We start from the raw sequence: 19,652 nt of genomic DNA on the forward strand, positions 1-19,652 counted from the left end.
GAAAGCAATCAGCTAACACATACAGGCCCTTAAGAACATAGCTATTCATTTTCAGAATGCGTGTTGAATACTATACATGGCAATAAAAAATATAAGCCAAGAGCCAATATTTTATCATGAAATTACACAGGTCTGTCTTTTAGCTGTGTGGCCATGAGTAAGCTGTTTTACCTTTCTTGTTTGAACTATTTCAATTGTAAAATTGATATTAAAAACAAGTTAAAATTTCATTGAAAATAGATATTCATCTCAAAGTGTTGGAAAGATAAATCGCATAGCACTTTCCTGATATTAGAACCAGTACGCAGTAAATTAAATATAATGCAGGGATACCTGGGTGGCTCAGTCAGTTAAGCGTCTGACTTCGGCTCAGGTCATGATCTCATGGTTCGTGAGTTCGAGCCCCCCACCCCGCCCCAAGTTGGGCTCTGTGCTGACAGCTCAGAGCCTGGAGCCTGCTTCAGATTTTGTGTGTTTGTGTGTGTGTGTGTGTGTGTGTGTGTGTGTGTGTCTCTCTCTCTGTGCCCCTCCCCCACTCACACTCCGTGTCTCAAAAATGAATAAAAACGTTCAGAAAATGTATAATGCATAAACTGCATTAAAAACAAAAACCTATTCTCTTTAAAAACTGGGTCCTTTCTACCTATCTTGACATCCACTATGCAGTGATTATTCCAAGGAAAAATCAGAAGACTTCCTGGTGCCCTTTCTTTCTGTTTAAAGGCAAATTTTAGGATATAATGTACCACAAATTTACATGTGATCGATCCAAACACAGCTTTTAAATAATAGCTAAGCAAATATCTCAGTAATCCTTCCAATACCTGGGTGAAATCAGTCAAAGAAGGCATAATTTTCAACACTGTACAGGGTAATTTTAAGTAACTTTTGCTAATTAAAAAAGTAATGCATGTTTGTTCACCACAGAAAATTTAGAAAGGTATAAATAAACAAAAGTCGCCCAAAGATAATCACTGTTGAAATTTTTTGGGTACATTTCATTCTAGTCATTTTGTAGTTTCTTTATCTATGATATTGACATCTAATAGTTGAATTATGTGCACACTTAAATTATATACATTCAAATCACCAGTGTTTATGATTCCAATTATGGGTACATGCCCCTGAGGATGAATATGGGAGAAGTTTCAGTTCTTAACTTCCTGTGAATAACTATTGTTCTAGGATTCTAATGTTTAAACAGGTATTTTTCATGCATTCATAACTCCTACTAACCAAAAAAACAACCAACTATTCCCTTCTGGAGGAAAAACCAGCTCTGTTGGATATATTAAGACAGGATACATACCAATATTGCCTCTCTAAGGATTTTCACAGGTAATTAGGACTATACAAAATTTTTGTGTTTCATGCTATCAGCTGTAACTCAGGGGATGCCATTTCACTGAGAAACCATTTCCCAATTATAGATATTTACATTGTTTCCAAATTGTCCCCAGAAATAGTAATGTTGAAAGAAGTATAGTTAGTTCTAAGTTAATTTTGTTTTTTTAAATAAGCTCTATGTCCACCAACATGGGGCTTAAACTCATAACCCAGAGATCAAGAGTGGCATGTTCTACTGAATGAGCCAACCAGGTGCCCCTGGGCTAATCTTTCTGTATCTCTGTTCCTTCCTTAAGACAGCATGGGTTTATTTCTTAGGTCAAAGGATATGACACTCTCATTTTTAAATATCTTAATATATGCCACCAAACTGTCTTCCAGAAAGCTTAATGTGCTTTCATTATAATTCTTATCCCACTTAAACACATATTTTAAGATAGAATTTTTTAAGAGTATTTATAGATCCTGGAAGATAAAGATATAAAACTTTTGAAAAAAAAAAAAAAAAAAAAAAAAAAAAAAAGGGGCGCCTGGGTGGCGCAGTCGGTTGAGCGTCCGACTTCAGCCAGGTCACGATCTCGCGGTCTGTGAGTTCGAGCCCCGCGTCAGGCTCTGGGCTGATGGCTCGGAGCCTGGAGCCTGTTTCTGATTCTGTGTCTCCCTCTCTCTCTGCCCCTCCCCCGTTCATGCTCTGTCTCTCTCTGTCCCAAAAAATAAATAAAAAATGTTGAAAAAAAAAAAAAAAAAAAAAAAAAAAAAAAAAGATATAAAACTTTTGTGATTGATTTACAATAAATTATTTTAAAAGAAAAACTGCCTGACAAACCTCTGTAAATGACAGGTTTATCCTGCAACAAAGACACTGCTGTTTTGGTAGTTATAATATAATATGGTATAATTACTTGATACAAATGTTTCCATTTATAAAAATGTAAAACAGGGGCGCCTGGGTGGCTCAGTCAGTTGAGGGTCTGACTTCGGCTCAGGTCAGGATCTCATGATTCAAGAGTTTGAGCCCCGCGTCAGGTTCTGTGCTGACAGCTCAGAGCCTGGAGCCTGCTTCAGATTCTGCGTCTCCTTCTCTCTCTGCCCCTCCCCCACTTGCACTCTGTTTCTCGAAAATAAATAAACATTAAAAAAAAAATTTTTTTTTAATGCAGAACATTCCATTAACATTTTATAAATCATTGTGTTGTGTAGTCCTCCTGCCCCACCAAAAAAAGACTGAAAGAGGAAGCACTTATTACCAATGAAAATGGAATATATTCTGTTTAATTATACAGAACAAAAAAAAAAAAAAAATCACATAATTATACAGAACAAATGCCATACATTCCATTTCCAAATTTTGTTTGATGGAAATGAAAAATCAATTGAGAGTTACAAAAAGAAATGGAAGAACCTTAAATGCATATTACTAAGTAAAAGAGATCTGAAAGGCTACTTACTGTATGGTTCCAACTATATGACATTCTGAGAAAGGGAAAACTACAGAGAAAGTAAGAAGATCAGTGGTTGGGGGAGGTGATGAATAGCTGGAGCACAGGGGATTTTTAGGCCAATGAAAACATTCTGTATGATACCATAATGATAATACAGGTCACTGTACATTTGCCCAAATCCTTAGAAACATCAAGAATGAATTACAATGTAAACTACAGACTCTGCGTAATTATGATGTGTCAATCATAATTCATCAATTATAACCAATATACCACTCTGGGGGCAAGATGTTGATAATGGGGGAGAATGCGTTTGTGAGAGCAGAGGATATATGAGAAATCTCTGTATCTTCTGCTCAGTTTTGCAGGGAACCTAAAAATACTTGCGAACCCAGCAATGTTTTAAAATGATTGTTATAGAGATAGAAATCTACACTACATTTTCAAACATCAATATCCATCCAACCATCAATAGATCCATTCTTCACATCCCTGTTCTTAAAAGGCTTGAGTTCTGTCTTAAGTACTGACTCAAGTATCAAAGTCAAAGGTAACCAAAATTGTTTCTCTAAAGGGATAAATATGCCCATGATTTTTTTTCTTTTACATGTTTGTTTGAGAAAGAGGGGGAGAGAGAAAGGAGAGAATCCCAAGCAGGCTCTGTGCTGACAGTGGGGTTTGATTCCATGAACCATGAGATCATGACCTGAGCTGAAATCAAGAGTTAGACACTTGGCTGACTGAGCCATACAGGTGCCCTAGTCCATGAATTTTGGTCACTTTTGCTCTCTGGACCTAGACTATCACTAAGTATTTGCCCTACAACTTGGTCTACAGTATACTTTTATCTTGTTGCCTCCTATCCCTTTTATGTTTTTGGAGTTTTTTTCTTTTTTTTAAGAAGAGGGTTCATTATTTTAAATTCCACCACTACCCCCCCCCCCCAATTTCAGAACACTTAACCTTGTCTAATAAAATATTAAATCAAAGGAGTGGTAAAAAAATAGACTGCACAGGGTTGGAGACTTAAAGTGATACCCTTGAAAATGTTTCAAACTAATTCAAATGCTCATTTTTATGCAAGAGGACACATATCTCTCTACCCTTCTTGGTATTGTATCTGGGAAAAGATTTCACTTCTTTACTCCCAAGGAAGGAGCAGAATTAGAATATTTCTGTGTCTTCCTTTCATGCTTCACTTTTTCATCCTCATGAAGAAGTTTCTTATCTATTAAAAGAGGTTGTTGAGGGTCTGACATTCATTTATTTACCCTTCTGTACAGGGCAACTAGTGTGTTCATGGGATGGAGACACCTCTTGACTATTACTCTCTTTAAACCTTTACATGTGGTTTTGAAAACCGTGATAAACAACTTCATGCCAAATTGTGTTATTTAAGATGAAGATCATTTCATAAATGAAGACAGACCTAAGTTTTTAAATGCTGCCTTCTTAGCAAGAGACATTTTAAAACACTACTAATCAGGGGCACCTGGGTGGTTCAGTTGTTTTAAGCGTCTGACTTCGGCCCAGGTCATGATCTCACAGTTCATGAGTTTGAGCCCTGTGTTGGGCTCTGTGCTGACAGCTCACAGCCCAGAGCCTGCTTCTGATTCTGTGTCTCCCTCTCTCTCTCTGCCCCTGCCCTGCTCGCACTCTGTCCCTCTCTCAAAAATAAACACTAAAAAAAAAAAAAAAAAAAAATTAGTAATCAAACATATGGTTTTAAAAAACAAAGGGTTACAAATCATACATTATATATAATGTATATGATATTACATAACACCAAATTGTATATATAAATGCATAGAATAAGATTTATTTATCTCTTGATAGAAGAGAGTGGAATTAAATATGAAAATTCTACATTAAAAAAGTAAGTATATATTCATACATTACACTAATAATAAATGAAACATGTAAGTACTTCAAAAATTAACTACCAGAACACCTGGGTGGCTCAGTAGGTTAAGCATCTGACTTCAGCTCGGGCTCAGGTCATGATCTCACGATTCATGAGTTTAAGCCCCACATCTGACTGTCAGCCCACTTCACATCCTCTGTCCCCTTCTCTCTCTGCCCCTCCCCAGCTCATGTGCATGTGTGCTCTCTTTCTTTCAAAAATAAGTAAACATTAAGTAATAATAATAATAATAATAATAAATTAACTACTTACTGTGTAATTGAATTTTGAACACTCTTTTCATTTAAAGTCATTCCGGGAGGTGGGTCATTTTGCAAAGCCAAAAGTTCTTTCTGCAATCGTTTCTAGAAAAGAGTATCAATAATAATTTGTACTTTAAGAAAAATGACAATGTAAATATCCTTCTACACAGAATGAAATCCTTGATTAAATTTCCTCCATAGGCTCATATCTTTTCAAGTCCCTTACACCTTGTATGTATGCCTCACTCTCAAAGTTTTAATTGCTTGTCCCATAATTCACAATCAAAAGATTTCCAAATATATTTGAAAACACTGATGCTGTAAAGTGGTTATGAAGAGCAGCCAGCTACCTACAAAACTTCACTGTTACTCCATTGGGGTTACAAGATCTCAGCCTAGGTTTTAAATGCTTAAAAGTTTCAGCACTATGGGGCGCCTGGGTGGCGCAGTCGGTTAAGCGTCCGACTTCAGCCAGGTCACGATCTCGCGGTCCGTGAGTTCGGGCCCCGCGTCAGGCTCTGGGCTGATGGCTCGGAGCCTGGAGCCTGTTTCCGATTCTGTGTCTCCCTCTCTCTCTGCCCCTCCCCCGTTCATGCTCTGTCTCTCTCTGTCCCAAAAATAAAATAAAAAATGTTGAAAAAAAAAAAAAAAAGTTTCAGCACTGTTTCCTTTACAGCTTTCCAATTGTAAAAACCACAGTTCTCCATCATCCTTAAAAAAGGTGTCATTTCAGACATGCAAGCTTTTCAGAGAAACTATACAAGTAACCATTCATGCAAAAAGCCTTTAAATTTAAAATTTTAAATAATTTAAATAATTTAAATTTAAATAATTTAATTTACAATTTACAGCCCATATTTGTTTTCTTAAATAGGGTATCTGCACATAATTTAAACTATCAATATCAGAATATAACATATCTGGGCCCAAGATATGCAGTTATTTTTCCACATAACCCAAATGACTATGTATTTACATTCTTGTTTATAAGTTTTTACTGTTCAACTCTTCTGTTATCACTAGTGGACATTCTTTTTCAGTATACAACAAAGCAAAACAAAAACCATAGAAGGCTGCAACTTATGGGTTTAAAAATCAAATAACCCATGTTATTAGAAATTATTTCATGTAACATTATAAATACTCTTAATGAGCATCTTTTCTTGGAATAAAGTAGACCAAAATGGGTATCTGTTCAGAACTCAACAATTCTCTACTTAAAAGCTAGTTTGTGCTGTTACTGGACAATCAAGTATCACTAACAAATATTTCTAGACCTTTTCAGTTTATGATGCCTTTAAGTAAATTTAACTGCATCCAATACCACTACAGTTTGGAAAATTCTTCCCTTCTCGGGGCGCTTAGGTGGCTCAGTCGGTTAAGTGACCAACTCTTGATTTTGGCTCAGGTCATGATCTCACCGTTCATGAGTTTGAGCCCCACGTCCAGCTGTGTGCTGATAGTGCAGAGCCTACTTGGGATTCATTCTCATTCTCTCTCTCTCTCTCTCTCTCAAAATAAAGAAATAAAAAACATTGGGGCGCCTGGGTGGCTTAGTCGGTTGAGCGACCGACTTCGGCTCAGGTCATGATCTCACGGTTCGTGAGTTCGAGCCCCGTGTCGGGCTCTGGGCTGACGGCTCAGAGCCTGGAGCCTGCTTCCGATTCTGTGTCTCCCTCTCTCTCTGCCCCTCCCCCGTTCATGCTCTGTCTCTCTCTGTCCCAAAAATAAATAAACGTTAAAAAAAAAATTAAAAAAAAAAAAGAAATAACAAACAAACAAACAAACAAAAAAACCTCCTGCCTTCTCTGTTGAGAATCACTGGAAAAGAACTTATTAATAGGCACACACACTTGGCCCACAAGCAGGTATCTGTGGACTACCACACCTTTACTTTGGTCTCTGTGGCCTTTCTGCAATTACCTCCTACATTTGTTTGGCTCTCCCTCACAATGAGGACAGACTATGTTTTTGATCACAGCATCCCCAGGGTCTAGAATATGCTCAAAAACATCGATAATAAATTACTAAATGTTAAAAAAAAGAAAAAATTCTAAATTCCTAAATGGCTCTTAAAGTGGCCAAGAATGAAATCCTTCCTTAGATCCTGCAGTATCATAATTGCTAGTAAAATGAAAATAAGGTATCAACTACTTGCAATTTCTGATCTCAGCTGCCTTCCAAAATGCAAAATAATTACAAATTGAAAAGCAGTTAAGAAAAATTTTAAGTATCTAAAATACAGAAATAAAGCTGCCTAAGTGACTTGTTTTGAATAAAGAAATATATTTGTGATAAAGTTCTATGTTAGAACAAGGTTTTTCATTTATTCCACTAATGTTAACAAATGTAGGTTATATGATCAAGTATATTTTTTTTCAAGTTTTAAAATTTTAATTCCAGTGTATTTAACATACAATGTTATTATTTGTTTCAGGTATATAATACAGTGATTCAATGATCAAGTAAATTTTTTTAATGTTTATTTTTGAGACAGAGACAGAGAGCATGCACACGTGCGATGGGGAGAAGGGAAGAGGGGGAGGTGCAGAGACAGAGGGGGACAGAGGATCCAAAGCGGGCTCTGGCTGACAGCAAAGAGCCCAATGTGATGCGGGGCTCAAACTCACGAACCACGAGATCATGACCTGAGCTGAAGTCAGACACTTAACTGAGCCACCCAGGTGCCCTGATCAAGTAAATTTTTATTATTTTATTTTACTATTTTTTTAAATGTTTACTTTTCAAAGAGAGAGAGAGAGAGAGAGAGCAAGCGCTCACACAAGTGGGGAAAGGGCAGAGAAAAGGGGACAGAGGATCTGAAATGAGCTCTATGTTGACAGCAGAGCGCCTGATGCAGGGCTCAAACTCATGAACCACTGTAAGATCATGACCTGAGCCTAAGGTGGATGCTTAACCAACTGAGCCACCCAGGTGCCCCTCAAGTGAATTTTTAAGAACACTGGGTGCAACAAGGAAAAACTGGTATCTTCAATGCGGGACTTCTCAGAGACTTCTACATTGATTCTCCAAGGAGAAGAAGATAACAAAGAAGTTTCCAAAAGTAATGGAAACCCATTAGTGTAGAGCATCTCTGAAAAGTCTTGTTTCAGTAATCACACTTTGGGTAACACTGCTGTAGAAATTCTCCAGATCTTGAGAACTTTACTAAAACAGGGAACGCAAGCCCTGTTATCAAATCAAGGATATATAAGGCAATTTGCACAGGTACTAACTGAAACATAAGGATATAAAGGTAAGTTAAGAAGAGTTTTATTGGTATCATTATCCCTTATGTCTCCTGAACACAATGATTAAGAGTGCTATCGGGGCGCCTGGGTGGCGCAGTCAGTTAAGCGTCCGACTTCAGCCAGGTCACAATCTCGCGGTCTGTGAGTTCGAGCCCCGCGTCAGGCTCTGGGCTGATGGCTCGGAGCCTGGAGCCTGTTTCTGATTCTGTGTCTCCCTCTCTCTCTGCCCCTCCCCCGTTCATGCTCTGTCTCTCTCTGTCCCAAAAATAAATAAAATTTAAAAAAACGTTGAAAAAAAAAAGAGTGCTATGAAAAAAGAAATGTTTTCCTCACCCTGACACTAATTCTTACATGTCCACAAAGAAAAAGACCTGTGATGACCAAACTCCCAAGAGAATCTCCCATTAACTCTGCTTTCTTGTATTCCCATCTTTGTGTAGTTCCTTCCCACACTGTACCAAAATTCAACAGTGTGACTAACAGAACATAGCTGAAATGATGGTATGTCACTCCCAATATGAGGTTATAAAACAATATGGTTTACATCTTGGTCATTCTCTTTAGAATCACTTGCCGTATTGTGAACAGCCTAATTCAGAAGCCTGCATGCTAAGATTACTGGCCTCCTGCTAATAACCATGTATGATTTGGAAGCATATTCTCCAACCCTAAGCCAGTCTTTCAGATGACTGCAGCCCAGGCCAATATCTTGCTTACAAACTCAAGAGAGACTCTAAGCCAGAACCATCCAGCTAAGCCTCTGATTCCAGACCCTTTGGGCGACATGGGATTATAAAGGTTTGTTCTTTTAAATTACTAAATTTGGAGATAATTTGTTATATAGCAACAGATAATGCAGGATCTCTGTTCCAAACTCCCCTCATGAAAAGGGGTTATAATCTACAACCCACTTTCCATTTCAATATCACAGGTCAGAATCTAAAACATTCTGAGGGGGTGAGTCACTACATAAAAAGTTTTTTGTTTTTTTTTTACTGAGCGGGTGAGTCACTACATAAAAAGACAATTCATGCCAGCCCCTTAATGTCTTAGCTACTAGGCCTTAAACTACTTTGCACACATCCACATCGCCTCCAATAAAGAGATAAAGCATGACCAACCTTTTGGGGGCTAATGCATATTTACTAAGCCCACTAATAAAAGTAATAATTCACCCATGCACTTAAAATCAAAACATAAAAAAAAAACCACATACAAAGAATGGAAGGTTAAATGGTTTGTCTATTTGGCTGGTTCACAAAACAGGGAATTTATCCTTTGGTGTATTCTCAGAACAGTAATTCATTGGAGAAGGCAGAATACGTCTTTAAATAAGCAATCAGTCCCCTCAAGGGTCCTTTGGATCATCTAAGAAATTGGTTCTAATGAGGTGTACTCCAAAACAAAACAAAACAAAGCAACAAAGAAACTAGCTCTAAGTTTCTTGAACACGGACACAGAAGCTAAAAGAGAAGGACCTAAAAATTTGATGTAAAAATAAACAAGAATTCATACTTACCTGAGGATGTAAAGAGCTAGTGATCTATTTAGAGATCATACCATGTGGTATCAATCAACAGAAAGCTATTATCACATGAGGAAAGCATTCAGCTCCTCCTATCTTGAAGACAAAGTATTATAAAAGTGGATGAGAAACACTAGCAAAAGTGATGATACCACCAGCTGTGAAAACCGTTATGGCAACATGGCCGGCTTTCCCATACAGTGCTGAAAATGGCAGCTACAGACTAAAATAACTGAAGATAATAGAAACTAATTGCAGAAGGTAACGGCTGTCCAGAGAAGCAGAACTACCCTGAAACCACTGGGAGGGGAAGAAGCCAAGAAATTTGCAATGGTTCTTGGCCAAATATCACCCTTGTGTGTACCTAAATTGGTGAGGATATGGAAAAACTAATTACATATATTGCAAATGTATCATCATTTTCTGAATCTAAGAAACATCATCAGTCTTAAGATGCACCATTATTTTATATAACCCTGGAAAAAGAAGACTACTGCCAACTGAATAGTAACACACCACTGGTAAGACGTATCTTCATTTTGGATTAAATATGAAAAAACTGCATTTAAGAATCTATGAATATTGTATTAATAAAAGTTTAATTTTCCTAATACTTAAATACCAGAATTACTTGAAAAATAAAAATTAAGTTGCTGAATAAATTTAATATGCCAAAAATGATTATCTCAGTATTTAATACCTAACCAAAAATACATGATTTCAGTAACTCTTTAAACATGCATTTTCTTTCCAGAATTTGCATAAAAGTGCACAGACATCTTGTCCTCCCAGACAAAAAGGCCTAAAGCTACTAGCAAAAGAATTTCTTTTTCTCACCTCATTCATCAAAAATGGTCAGGCCCAGAATCTAAATGTTTGGAATGTTGAATATAAATGTTTGGAAGCACCACAAATCTAGAGTAAACCTGAAAAACTCCCAACTAAGCCATCATCTTATGTTGGCTCAAATCTGAAAAACACACAGGAATCTGAGCTCTGAAGAGATCCAGATGGATTTACATAATCAGTAAGAAAGATCCTGATACATCTAAATACCTTGAGAGAGAAATGATTAAACATTTTCAGAACTGGTTTGGCTTGGGGTACCTGGCTGGCTCAGCGAATAGAGCATGCAACTCTTGATCTCAGGGTTGTGAGTTCAAGCCCCATGTTGGGCGTGAAACCTACTTAAAACAAAACAAAACAAAACAAAACAAAAAACAAAACAAAAAACTGATTTGGCTGTTCAGTGGCTCTGACTTCAGTAGTCCAGCCAGCACCTCCTTTTCTTTCCTTCCTCACAAAAGCAAATGGTTCAAAGTGATATGAATCCATTCTAATTTATTACCTTTGGGGGTGGGGAGTATTAAGAAAACCACTGACAAATTTTGCAATTATCATCAATGACAAGGTATTGGAACACACCACAAAACTGAAGGACACTCCAGTATGTCATAACACCACAGCTGGGAATCTCTGCTCTAGATTACAACAGCCTAGGACTTGTAACCCTGTACTTACAGTGACACCAGTTCAGTTCCTAAAATGTTTTCCAACTCAATGCATGTGAGGGATTATTCTTGAGATTTACTCTCCCCTATGACTGGGGCTTATTACTACAGTACTGGGTTGAAGAAAGAAATTAATATAGTATTAAAAGGCTGCTCTGGAGCTTAACATACCCTCTCTCCACTATTACTTCTCCAAGAATTACTACAGTAAGCTGCTTCACACCAAAGGTGAACTGTGGAAACACAAAACAGTCAACATAGTGAAGAATAGACACATTTATTATTACTCTTAACTTCACGAGATGTAAAGCCCTTGGTAGGCTCAAGCCAGTTTGTATACAAAAGAGAAAAAAGCAATTTAAAAGATAATCACTTTAAAACTGTAATCACTGTATTCTAACAGTCCGATTCCATTTCCCCCAACTCAAAATATCAAAGCTATCCAAATATACACTCATAATGTTAAATCAAGCTTGAATATGCCATATGCCTCCCTGGCATAATCAAGATATGAGATAACGGATAAATACAAAGACTAACACTTTTAAATATTAAAAATTTTTTAATTAATGTGGGGACTTAAATTAATGATGGTTAAATAGGTGACAGGGATTGAGGAGTGTACTTATGATGGACACAAAATGATGTATGGAAGTGCTGAATTACTATCTTATACACTTGAAAGTAATAAAATACTATGTTAATTGAATTAAAATAAAAACTTAAAACAAATTATATAGACATAAAATACATATATACATAAAATCTCAGAAGTCCAAAAAACTTTTTAAGTGTGGCAAAACTCTATCCTAAAAGAGCCCTGCTATTGTGTACTGAACATAATTTAGCCTAACAATGACTGCATTATTGTGACAGCCTTAAATAACAATGAGATCTATAAGCCCAACCAACTCTGCAGCAAATTGTGATAGTCTGATATCCTTGTTTTCCACTTGTTTGTTTTACTGTCATCTGCTTTTTCATTGCCAATAACTTATCACAATACCTAACTTCTACTCACTGACATCTTATTTTCCTTTCTCCTCTTTTCTCTCCTTCATCTGCTGTTTCCCTCTCCGCAAGCCCACCCTGGATTACCTAGCAAAAGAGTTTATTTATTTTGTTGAATATATCACTTTATTTTTGTTTAACCATACTCATCTTCAGGGCTAGCATTAACAGTGGCAAACATTTATTCCTTCACATGCTCTTAAACCATAATATACTGTCTCACTGAAACGAACTGGAGAAATTAGAGGAGTAATTTCTGCAAGTCCTCATTAAATGAAAAGCATGGCCCAGTAACATCTACAGATCACACTCTGTGTAGCACAGTGCTAAACCATGGAGTTTCATCCCAATGATGTGATCTCTGCCTCTTCAGCTATTGTCATTTTCATCAATGCCCACAGTCATATATTAATTCCAGTCTTCCTTCTTCACACAGCTAAGGATGATGAGTATGACTGTATTTAAAAAAAAAAAAGTTACTATTATGGTCGTTTTGTAGTGAACATTGCTGTTTAATCTGAAGAATACATCATCAAATGAAATGTACCAGTTAGCCAAGTTGTAAATGCAACATAAAAAGTTCTTAAAGGAAATTAAAAGTGCTACTCCAGTGAACACTTGAGTGGTAAGAAAACAAAACAGCCTTTTATTGCTGATATGGACAAAGTCTGAGTGGTCTGGATAGAAGATCAAACCAGCCACAAAATTCCCATAAGCCAAAGCCTAATCCAGAACAAGGTTCTAACTCTCTTCAAATCTGTAAAGTCTGAGAAAGGTGAAGAAACGGAGAAGAAAGATTTGAAGTTAGCAGAGATTGGTTCATGAGGTTTTAAGAAAGAAGCCGTCTCTCTAAAATGAAAGTGCAAGATGAAACAGTAAGAGATATAAAACTGCAGCAAGTTATCCAGAAGATGTAGTTAAGGTAATTAACAAGGGTGGCTACACTAAACAACAGATTTTGAGTGGAAATGAAACAGCCTTCTATTGGAAGAAGAGGCCATCTAAGACTTTCATAGCTAGAGAGAAGTCAATGCCTGGCTTCAAAGAGTCAAAGAACAGGCTGTCTCTTGTAAGGGGCTAATGTAGCTAGTGACTTTAAGTTGAAGGCAGTGCTCACTGGCCATTCCAAAAATCCTAGAGCCCTTCAGAATCACGTTAAATGTACTCTTTCTGTGCAATGTAAATGGAACAACAAAGCCTAGATGACAGCACATCTGTTTACAACATGGCTTACTGAATATTTTAAGCCTACTCTTGAGACCTACAGCTCAGGGAAAAAAAGCTTCCTTTCAAAATAATACTACTCACTGACAATGTACTTGATCACCCAAGAGTTCTTATGGAGACGTGCAACAAGATTAATGTTTTCATGCCAGCAAACAAAATCCATTCTGCAGCCCAAGGATCGAGAAGTAATTCTGACTTTCAAGTCTTTACTTAAGAAATACACAGCTGCCATAGACAGTGATTCTTCTGATGCATCTGGACAAAGTAAACTGAAAACCTTCTGGAAAAGATTCACCATTCTAGATGCCATTAAAAACATGTGTGATTTGGGGCACCTGGGTGGCTCACTAAGTTAAGCACCCGACTCTTGATTTCAGCTTGGGTCATGATCTCACGGCTCATGGATTTGAGCCCCACATAAAGCTCTGTGCTGATAGTGCAGAACCTGCTTGGGAGTCTCTCTCTCTCAAAAAAAAACAAAAACAAAAACAAAAACACCCCTGTATGATTCATGGAAAGAAGTCGAAATATTAACATTAACAGAAGTGTGTAGAAAAAATGGATTCCAGCCCTCATGGATGACTTTGAGGGGTTCAAGACTTCAGTGGAGGAAGTAACTGCAGATGTGGTGGAAACAGCAAGATCTAGAAGTGGACCCTAAAGATGTGACTGAATTGTTGGAATCTCATGATAAAACTTTAACAGATAAGGAGTTGCACCATATGGATGAGCAAAGAAAGTGGTTTTTTGATTTGGAATCCATTCCTGGTAAAAATGCTGTCACTTTCTGAAATGACAAGAAAGGATTTAGAGTATTACATAAACTCAGTTGATAAAGCAGTGGCAGGGTTTGAGGACTGACTCCAACTTTAAAAGAAGCTCTACTGTGGTTCAGATGCTGTCAAACAGCATCAAATGCTACAGAGATATCATTCCTGAAAGGAAGAGTTGATCAATGATGCAAATTTCATTGTCTGATTTCATATAATTGCCACAGCCACCCCAACCTTCAGCAACCACCACCCTGATCAGTCAATGACCATCAACATCCAGGCAAGAAGCTCCACAAGCAAAACAGATTACAATTCACTAACAGCTCAATGGAGGTTAGCATTTTTAGCAGTTTTTTAATTAAGCTATGCACAGTTTTTTCAGACACGATGCTACTGCACATATAACAGACTATAACATAGTGTAAATACAACTTTTATATACATTGGGAAACCAAAACATACATCTGACTCATTTTACTGTGATATTTGTTTTATTGTGGTGGTCTGAACCAAACCCACAGGATCTCTGAGGTATGCCTATATTCTAATGGGTAAAATTAGGGGCACCTGGGTGGCTCTAGACTCTTGGTTAGGTGTCTAGACTCGGTTTTGGTTCAGGTTATGATCTCACGGCTCATGTGATCAAGCCCTGCGCTGGGCTCTGAGCTGGCAGCACAGAGCCTGCTTGGGATTCTCTCTCTGCCCCTCACTCACACGTGCCCTCTCTAAAAATAAAGGATAAAAAAAACCTTATTTAAAAAGGTTTTAAATTAAAAAAAACCTTATTTAGGGTAGGGAAAAATATAAAGACAGGAAAACATTAAAAATGTAGAAATAGGGGCACCTGGGTGGCTCAGTTAGTTAAGTGTCCCACTTCAGCTCAGGTCATGATCTCACGGTTCTTGAATTCAAGCCCCACATCCAGCTCTGTGCTGAAAGCTCAGAGCCGGGAGCCTGCTTCGGATTCTGTGTCTCCCTCTCTCTCTGCCCCTCTCCTTCTCATGCTCTGTCTCTCTGTCTCTGTCTCTCTCTCTCTCTCTCTCTCTCAAAAATAAATAAACATTTAAAAAAATGTAGAAATAAATGTCAGTGGATGCCAATGCAACTGTACATGAAATGGCCAACACTGTTTTTCTCTCATTTCATCCAACAACCAACAGGTGGAAGGTTAACAATAGGGGAACACAATGGAATAAAAGTAAGATTACTATACACGTTAGTATCATTACACTATCAAACAACTACTATTTTTCCCCCCAACAACATTAAACAATTATAACAATAGCTATCTCTCTTCTTTTAGGGTGAGAGGCTAAGCAATGAAATGATTTTACCTTATTGTAAAATGAAGCAGAATTTGATTCATGCAAATTAAGGAAACATTTCCTTTCCTACTGAACTCTAAATACACTTCTACAGACTTAGTTCCTAATAGGTATTTGTTGAAACTCTTAGCCCTTTTCGGAAATGGAAAGCCTCCAACAAATAGAGGTATTCATTCTTTATTTTAAACTAACATTTTCAAAAATTAGATTGGAATGCAAAAAGCGACAAGACTTAAAGATTCCTCTTCTTACAAAGAGGCCACAGTCTAAAAAAAAAAAAACAAACTGCATGCTTTCATGCTTCTACATGCTTTCAGGGTACAGCCGTGCCTGAAAGGAGAGGAGTGGGCACAGAAAGAAACCACGATCATGATAAACTGAAAACCAAAGGAAGAATGTGTTACAAAAACTGAACAATTTCATTTCCAGCACAATGGCAGAATAGAGACTCTGAATAATTCTATAAAAAAAAAAAACAAAGAGTGTAGGAATCCTGAAATAAAAAGATCATGGTTGGATTTCACCTTGGGGATTTCTACCAAACCCAAGGAGGGCAAGGCCAGAAAGACTATGACTCTTCAGTGTAAGAGTAAGAGAAAGGGCATAGAAATTTGCCTGTTTTGAACTCAGCAATGGGCAGAGGAAGAAAAAATTTCTTCCATGAAATGTCTTAACCTCAAGTGGACACCCACGTGGATTTACAGTATGAATTCCTACCACCTCAGACAAGAATTTAATCAAAGTAGTCCAGGAAGTAATGCCCAGGCAACTGGCAGAAGCAAATATAAACCCTAGAGGAAAAGAAGTTCTATCCTTCGGAGGCAACAATTTCACTTATCAGAATCTAGAAAGATAAATTAAAAATTAATAAGGACCAAATGAGAACTTATTCAGAAGACAATAGCATTCAATACCCACTGTGATAAAAATCTATCTTCTCTTGCATTCAGAATAGTACCAGATCCCCCAATTAATTTATGTCCTTATGGGATTTATATAACTGTAAGCAACTCTAAGGCACAGATTGTGTCTATTTCTGTGTATTTCTAGCATTCAAAACTGTGCCTGGCACATAATGGTTTTTGCCTTAGTACATGTCTAAAAAATTAATAAGGGTGTTGACCAATTCACTATTTGCAAGGGTAAAATCCAGAAAAAATATGTCTATCAATAGCTAACTTACACAAATTATGGCATATAGAAATAAGACTATGCAACCATTAAGAATTATGTGTACTAACAAAAGAACCTCAAAATATACTGATGAAGAAAAAGCAAGTCTAGGGGCACCTGGGTGGCTCAGTTGGTTGAGCATCTGACTTAGGCTTAGGTCACGATCTCGCAGTCTGAGAGTTCAAGACCCACATCGGGCTCTGTGCTGACAGCTCAGAGTCGGAGCCTGCTTCGGATTCTGTGTCTCCCTCTCTCTCTGCCCCTCCCCCCACTCATGCTCTCTTTCTGTCTCAAAAATAAATAAATGTTTAAAAAAAATTTATAAAAAAAAAAAAGAAAAAGCAAGTCTCAAAATACATAGAATTCCTTTATGTTAAAACAAAAGCAACAGATTGTACAAATGTTATATAAATGTATACAAAAAGAGGTCCAAAGGAAGCATATCCAACTATTTTACAGTAGTACCCTACTAGCAGTGGAAATGGAGGAGAAAGAAGACACCTCTATTTGCACTATATACTTTTATACTATGACTCTTTTACAATAAGAATGTAAACATGAAGGGCACGTAGGTGGCTCAGTTGGTTAAGCATCCGACTTTGGCTCAGGTCATGATCTCACAGTTCATGGGTTCGAGCCCCCTGCTGGGCTCCAAGCTGACAGTTCAGAGCCTGAAGCTTGCTTTGGATTCTGTGTCTCCCTCTCTCTCTGCCCCTCCCCCATGCCTGCTCGCTCACTCTCAAAAAATGAATGAAACATTAAAAAATAAATTAAATAAAATTACGGGCTCAATGGATGATGAAAACATATCCACATAAGAACTGTACACAAATATTGATAGTAGCATTATTTACAATAGCCAAAAAGAAGAAACAACCCAAATGCCCATTAACTGATGAAGAGGTAAGCAAATGTGTCCAGATAATAAAATGTTATTTGGCCATAAAAAAGAATGAACTACTGACACATGCTGTAACATGGATGAACATCAAAAACATTATGCCAAGTGAAACAAATCAGTCACACAAAAAACTAGTATATGTGATACTATTTACATTTCATGTAATAGGATAGGCAAGTCTATAGATACAGAAAGTAGACTAGTTATCTGCCTGAGGGATGTGGAGTGAAGTGTCAGAACAGTGAGTGCTAGTGGGTACACGTTTTCTTTTGGAGATTATGAAAATATTCTAATATTAGATTATGGGGATGGGTACAAAACCAGGTAAATATACTAAAAACCACTGATTGTACACTTTAAATGGTTAAACTTTATAGCATATAAATTTTATCTAAATAAAACTTTTTAGGGGCGCCTGGGTGGCTCAGTCGGTTAAGCGTCCGACTTCAGCTCAGGTCACGATCTCGCGGTCCGTGAGTTCGAGCCCCGCGTCAGGCTCTGGGTTGATGGCTCAGAGCCTGGAGCCTGTTTCCGATTCTGTGTCTCCCTCTCTCTCTGCCCCTCCCCCGTTCATGCTCTGTCTCTCTCTGTCTCAAAATTAAATAAACGTTAAAAAAAAAAAATTAAAAAAAAAAAAAAAAACTTTTTAAAAACTCAATGGCTAGATTAAGTAGCAGACTAAAATAGGTGAAGAAAGAATTAGTACCTAGGACAATAACCTGAAGCATTTATCCAGGATATAACAGAGAAATGGAGATGAAAATGTGAAACAAGAACATAAAGGAGAATAAGAGGCAACACTTAAACAGATAATGCTTGAGAATTTACCACAATTATTGAAGACATCAATCCTCAGGTCAAGAAATTCAATGAATTCCAAACAGCGAAATAAAAAGAATTCTGAACTTAAAGTACAGAACATCAATTTAAAAAGAGCTTAATCCTAAAACTAGAGAGAAAAGACAGATTAGCCACACAGAAATGGAAATTAGGTTGATGGCCTAAAAGTAACAATGGAAGTCAGATAACACTAGAACTTAGAAAACTGGAATTTTATCTTTAGTGTAAGTGAAAACAATGGACAGTTTTAACTCCTATATCTGGTAAAACTAAACTAAATTTCAGGAACACAAGTGAAAAAAAAAAAAAAGGTATTTTCAGACAAAACAGAGTTTACCACCAATAGCAACCAACCAACAATAAATCTTGACTTCCTTCTGGAAAATGATCCCAAATTGCAATTTTAAGATGCAAAGGAATGGTGAGCAAAAATACATAAATATTTAAGTAAATCTATAAATCTAAACACTGGCTATAAAACATAGGCCCACAATTCCTTATGGATAAAGTCTTGCGGCCAGATATGTTTCAAAATTAAGAAAATTTTGAATTTTATAAAAATAACAATATTGGGGTACCTGGGTGGCTCCATCAGCTAAGCATCCAACTCTTGATTTTGGCTCAGGTCATGATGAGGATGATGAGGCTCAGGTCATGATGAGGTCATGGAGATGGAACCCCATGCCGAGCTCTATGCTAATAGCGTGGGGCCTGCTTGGGATTCTCTCTTCCTCTCTCTGCCCCTCCCCTGCTTACAGTCTCTCTCAAAATAAGTCACAGGGGCCCCTGGGTGGCTCAGTCTGTTGAGTGTCAGACTTCAACTCAGGTCATGATCTCTCAGTTCATGAGTTCAAGCTCCGCACTGGGCTCACTGTTGTCAGCACAGAGAATGCTTTGAATCCTCAGTCACCCACACTCCCGCACCCCCCCCCCATCTCTCTGTTCCTCCCTCCTCACACTGTCTCAACAAAATAAACTTAAAAAATGTCACAAATTAGGCTTCAGCACTTTGAATACATGGGATTTTTTCAAGACTATGCAGTCTCATGTCCACTCAGGGCAGGTTTCGCCACTAGAAAAATCTTTGGTCAACATACACTGAAGTTTTGGTTTCTAAACCTTTTTTTAGATTTTGGATTTCAACAAAAGATAGGAGCCTA

At 37.5% G+C, this 19,652-nt stretch overlaps 1 protein-coding gene across 1 annotated transcript in view; it reads right to left on the minus strand.

The window, feature by feature from the left end:
* The window catches only part of UBE2W (ubiquitin conjugating enzyme E2 W), a 74,370-nt gene that overhangs the window by 29,257 nt on the left and 25,461 nt on the right, over positions 1-19,652 (minus strand). The window contains exon 2 of the mRNA XM_058699871.1: positions 4,966-5,057. Within this exon, the coding sequence (XP_058555854.1) occupies positions 4,966-5,057 (92 nt within the window). The remainder of the gene's footprint in view (positions 1-4,965; positions 5,058-19,652) is intronic.

Source organism: Neofelis nebulosa, chromosome 14 (assembly GCF_028018385.1).
Source record: "Neofelis nebulosa isolate mNeoNeb1 chromosome 14, mNeoNeb1.pri, whole genome shotgun sequence".
Taxonomy (NCBI): domain Eukaryota; kingdom Metazoa; phylum Chordata; class Mammalia; order Carnivora; family Felidae; genus Neofelis; species Neofelis nebulosa.